A 5,622-nucleotide genomic window follows, 5' to 3' on the forward strand; every position below is an offset into this window, starting at 1 on the left:
CAGGCATTTAGAGATTCTCCGACATGGTTTTATTTGCGCAAATGTTACAGGGCTTGAGAGGCTTCTCGGTAAAGGATTCAGCTATTCTCAAGCCTCTTCAGAGGTGGTTCATCAGCATAAATGGACAAATAAAACTCAAAGTCATCTATCTACATTGTAGTATTTTACTTCATCATTGGTCAAAGTTTGTTTACAGCTTCATAAATTCATTTTAAAAATAATTCAGTCAGGAAGCTTCAGACATTGCCTTAATTGTGCTGTTGTTAAAGCCTCATGCAAAGTAAGTTCTCAATGCCAAACTTGCAGTTTTCCCAGACAAGATCACGCATTGGCATTTCTAGTGAAACTAGTACACAGATTGTTAACATAATCAATCAAGCTGCCAAGGTCCACAACAAACACACTTGTCTACTGTTCCGATGTCCACCTCATGGTTTCTCTATGGCTGTGTTGCTGTGGCTGTTGAGGTTTTGTGAAGCGTTTGCTTCTTGTGCAGGAGGCCTGTCCGACTCTTCTCGCTCCCCCTGGGTTGAGCTGCAGCTGCTGCCAGGGGAGGCCCAGCTGTCTCGACGGCGGTAGGCCTCACACAGTGGCAGATCACTGCTGTCCCACTGACTGTAGCTTTGCAGAGCAGAAACCAGCAGGAGGCAAAGAATCAGTGCGGCACAGAAAAAAGGGGCAAATAAGAGCGCCAGGTCAGAACAAGCAGTCATACACTTATCAAGCACATAGACACAAAAGAACAGAGGACAACATACATCAGAACAGTCAAGAAAACAGAAAATGCATGAAGACAAAGTAGCAGTTTATTCATTTAGTGCTACTTGAAGTTATAAGTGATCAGCAGGTGGCTGGATGCTTCAGCAAAGTGTGAGATTAGTTGGTGAATGAGGAGAAAGCAGGGCAAATGCAGCTAGTGGCAAGACAGCTGTGAGCAGCAGATATGCTTTCTGACAGAAAAACAAGACAAAGTACTACAGTGTTTTCTTTCTATTTTATTTCTGAAGTTTTCTGAGTCTTCTGGAAAAGCTGGTACACATGTACAACCATGTGTAATTCACGCTGTTTGCATGGTTACAACCCGAGTCATGTCTGGTCTCTAGGACGGAATCCGTGAAAACAACCCAACAGAAAAATTTGTAACTGTTTTACAAGCCCCCCCCCTTAAAAAAACAAAAAAAAACACACTATTGACTTGAGATTTTACCCTTAAAAAAAGAAAAAAAAAAATCACCTTTATAGTAGGACTCTATGCATAGTGTATCCACAAAATTGAGCATACAGGGCACCAGTATTATTTTAAGTCATATAAGTATAAATAACTTCATATTATCTATAAATTCATAAAACGTTTTTATATACTATTTATTTAAACAGTGCAGATTTTGCTCCATAAGCAACACCTTTAACGTGCAACCATCCATTCATCCTTTGAAAATATTGGCCATTCCTAATTTTCAAATTAATTAGAAAATCTCTCACTTCCAACAAGAGCAGTTACTGATCTTGCAACTTTTATTAAGTCATTAATCCCTTCCAACCTCCCTTTATCAAGGCAACTGAAGTAATTCATAAGCTTAGAATCTCTTTACCACCAACAGCAAGGCTTCCTGTTTTCAATTCAAATCTATAAACCTTGTCACCAAATCATGACAATTAACTGCACCAACTGTTGAAGGATACAGAGCTGTGCCTACAGATAAGCTTACACTGCATTCTTTTGCAGTTGTACGCTAACATCACCAATTACACAATTAATTGAGCACAAAAAAAAAGACTAGATTTTCTGATAAAAATCTGTGAAATGGCAGTAATGAAAAATTAGTTTTAGGTTATATTTTCACAGTCTGAACTGAGGAATAGGATCAACTCAATGCTGTGAAAGTAATGTTTGGATGCTCGCAGAACTAAAAGCGATCCGTGGGCTCAATGGTCAATGGTAAGGCCAAGATAGTATACTGTATGATGTTGGACACAGATGGGCAGTGGGATGAGGGCAAGTATGAGCCTACTTGTACCTGGAGGAGTAATACTCTTCCTCTAGCTCATACAGGTCAATGGCGATCTCGTCACGGAGTGAAGTGAGCTTCTTGTCACATTCCTCCTGCAGAGAGCGGAGCTGCTGGTTCTGGAGGCTGATGGCATCATTGACTGATGGAAAGTCGTTCAGGATCAGGAACTGCTTCAGATCTGAAACCAGCTTCATTAGGGACTCACCTGCACGTACCTGACGAGGAGGATGAGGAGTTCACCGACCAATTACGATAATGAACAAAACATGACCAAAACAGCTACTTGAAATTCTTTTCACTTTCTAATGAAAAAAAAATGCAGAATTCATAAAGTTGTACAGTGTAATAATAATGATTTTGTGTGAAGGCAAAGTGCAATTTTTACACACAGGTAGGGTTAGATTTGACCAATTTCAACTTCAATATTGAAAAAAAAATCAGTAAGCAGTGAAAAAAAGGAAAAGTGCAACTCAGACATATAATGCCTGGGTCAAGACATTTTACACGAAAACTGTGGACTTTTCTTCCTGTTGAAATACTCACTATATTGGCTGCTCGTACATGCATCTCATAATGATCCTGCTCTGCTTGGGTTGCCCGGGAAACTTGTGTTTCATCTTCTATCTGCAGAGGAAATAAGGTCAGTAGAATTATGAAATGGTTCAAAGTACTAAAAATGCAAACGCACACTTAAATCTTTCTCTGAAGTACCTGTTTCTATAACTGTAGATAAATGCATATTGGTACAAATTAGTATGAACAGGAATTTTGAAGCGGGAGAATTTTGTTAGGTGACAATTGTATGACAGAGAAGTGCAAGTGGAAGGCGTCTTGCAAATGAACATTTAGATATCGTGACCAAATTTTTGATTTTCAAAAAAGGGGGGCCCTTGGCTTCCCCTCAAGATAGTAAAATGATGCCTGAAGTTTACTCAAGGTGCCTTATAACTTTAAGATACACTACATGGCCAAACGTATTTGCTCACCCATCCAAATAATCGGAATCAGTTGTTCTATGGCCAAGGGTGTATAAAATGAAGCACCTAGGTATGCAGACTGCTAATACAAACACTTGTGAGAGAATGGGTCGCTCTCAGGAGCTCAGGGAATTCCAGCGTCAAACTGTGATAGGATGCCACCTGTGCAATAAATCCTGTCATGAAATTTCCTTGCTCCTAAATATTCACGGTCAACTGTCAGCTGTGTTATAAGAACATGGAAGTTTTTGGGAATGACAGCATGTAAACTGATGGAGCGGGATCAGCGGATGCTGAGGCGAACAGTGCCTATAACAAGTCGCCAACTTTCTGCAGAGTCAATTGCAACAGATCTCCAACCTTCATGCGGCCTTCAGATTAGCTCAAGGACAGTGCAGAGAGCTTCATGGAATTGGTTTCCATGGCCGAGCAGTTGCATCCAAGCCACACATCACCAAGTGCAGTGCAAAGCGTGGGATGCTGTGGTGTAAAGCATGCCACAACTGGACTCTGGGGCAGTGGAGACGCCTTCTCTGGAGTGACGAACTGCACTTCTCCATCTGGAAATCTGATGGATGAGTCAGATGGGTTTGGTGGTTGCCAGGAATACTGTACTTGTCAGACTGCATTGTGGAGTTAGGTGGAGGAGAGATGATGGTGTTGGGGTTGTTTTTCAAGAACTGGGCCTGGCTCCTTACTTCAGAGAAAGGAACTCTGAAATCTTCAGCATACCAAGACATTTTGGACAATTCCATGCTCCCAACTTTGTGGGAACGGTTTGGAGCTTTCCTCTTCCTTTTGCATAAAGCAAGGTCCATCGAGACATGGACGACAAGAGTCTGATGTGGATGAACTTAACTGGCCTGCACAGAGTCCTGACCTCAACCCCATAGAACACCTTTGGAATGATTACAGTGGAGACTGAGAGCCAGGCCTTCTCATTCAACCCAAGTGTGTGACCTTACAAATGCGCTTCTGGAAGAATGGTCAAAAATTCCCATAAGCACACTCCTGAACCTTGCAGACAGCCTTCTCAGAAGAGTTTAGCTGTTATAGCTACAAAGGGTGGATCAGCGTCATATTGACCCCTATGGATTAGGAATGGGATGTCACGTCACTTAAGTTCATATGCAAGTCAAGGCAGGTGAACAAATACTTTTGGCCATGTGTATGTTCAAGTATGCCTCTTTTGTATGGATGGAACACTCAGTTATAAAGTACAACAAAACACTGTTGCCTGATAACGCAATACACAAAATAAGATAAATAATAAAAATAAAATAAATAAAAAAGGTAAATGAATATCTGTGGAAATAAACAAATTACAGAAATGATGCCTCACAAAAATATGTAAAAAAGTGTGTGTAAATAAGGCATTCTCCCCTTATCAAACCAAAAGTTTATTTCTTCATCCTGTTTTTTTTTTTCTCCATTATTTTTGTCTGCCCATCCATATTTTGCTGGAGAGTTGATTTCACCCGGCAGTTTTCAGCTGCTCAGCAAATAAGCATGAAATCCTGTGCAAGGAGTGTCTTTCTTTTAAAATGTAATGTATTGCACGGTCTAGTACCGTGGCATTCTGTGCAAAACGCCAATCAATTGAATGCTTGACGGTCCTGACATCCATGTGAAACAGACTTTTGGTCACCCTAATTATTAACGAACACAACAGAAATTAAATATTTTTAATGCTCGGTAGTGAGAAAGCGGGAGGATGAATGAGCATTGAAATAAAAGTGAACATTTGACAGCGGTTTGTTTCCGAGGCGTACCTTTGCAGTTTTGATGATTTCGGTGAAGTTATCCAGAATGGATCGGATATCATCTTTCAGCCTCTTGTTGTAGTTCTGCAGCAGTGTCTCTTTGCTCTGGGGGAGCACTCTTTGAGTAGCCATAGCTCCCACGAAACGACAAACACTTTACCTGTTCACAACAAGTCAGCAGACTCTGAAGAACTTCCAACTCGATCAGACACCACAACCGGCTAACAATGTGTAAGCTAACATAGCATCGCTTGCTAAAACCGCTTATAAAAAGTAGAACGGACGTAGCGCCTCCTGTTTCACTATATAAAGGTATACCGTTCTATAAATAGTGTAAGAATCATAACTTACTTTTTACAGCATACTTCATAAAATATTTGAGTAAGCGTGTGTACAAAATGAACGGCTATGTTTCTTCTTTGTTATACAGCGGTCAACATCCGGTGGGACTATATTAGCGCCCCCTTGTGAACAGAAATTTAACTCCACACTGTATATTTGGTCGATCTTGCACGTACAATATATTATCCAGATGTTCTTTTATATTTTATAACACAGATTTTATCATGATTTTTGAACCTACATAAACCCACTGTATCTCCTTTTGTTTGTAGGTATTCCCTACAGAGGGTCACCGCAGGTAATCAACCTCCATCAAACCCTATTTTCTGTATCCTCTTTCACACCGAAAACTTTATATCCTTCGTAAATATATTGTGTCTGATCAGCAAATTTGCATGTTGAGTTTGAATAGGCATAATGCATTAAATACAGCACACAACTGTCCTGTAAAAAAAAGGAACATTCAACTACAGCTGCGTCCCACAACTCAATACTTTGGTGAGGACAATGAAAAACAATAGTACAAAA

At 40.3% G+C, this 5,622-nt stretch overlaps 1 protein-coding gene across 2 annotated transcripts; it reads right to left on the reverse strand.

Moving 5' to 3' along the window:
* Positions 1-295: 295 nt before the first annotated feature.
* On the reverse strand, positions 296-5,200 carry med22 (mediator complex subunit 22). Of its 2 annotated transcripts, none has more exons than XM_086173453.1 (5): positions 5,104-5,200; positions 4,762-4,912; positions 2,556-2,636; positions 2,019-2,227; positions 296-615 (listed from the first exon to the last, which is right to left on the reverse strand). In XM_086173453.1, the coding sequence occupies exons 2-5, from the start codon at positions 4,882-4,884 to the stop codon at positions 429-431; spliced, it is 600 nt and encodes a 199-aa protein (XP_086029579.1). In that variant the 5' UTR covers positions 4,885-4,912; positions 5,104-5,200; the 3' UTR covers positions 296-428. The 2 variants fall into 2 exon arrangements, with proteins under 2 accessions (XP_086029579.1, XP_086029578.1); XM_086173452.1 differs by having other exon boundaries at positions 296-621.
* Between the last annotated feature and the right edge of the window lie 422 nt (positions 5,201-5,622).

The sequence above is a fragment of the Fistularia commersonii genome, chromosome 26, assembly GCF_037954325.1.
Source record: "Fistularia commersonii isolate RoL2024-O1a breed Wild chromosome 26, RoL_Fcom_v1.0, whole genome shotgun sequence".
NCBI lineage: Eukaryota > Metazoa > Chordata > Actinopteri > Syngnathiformes > Fistulariidae > Fistularia > Fistularia commersonii.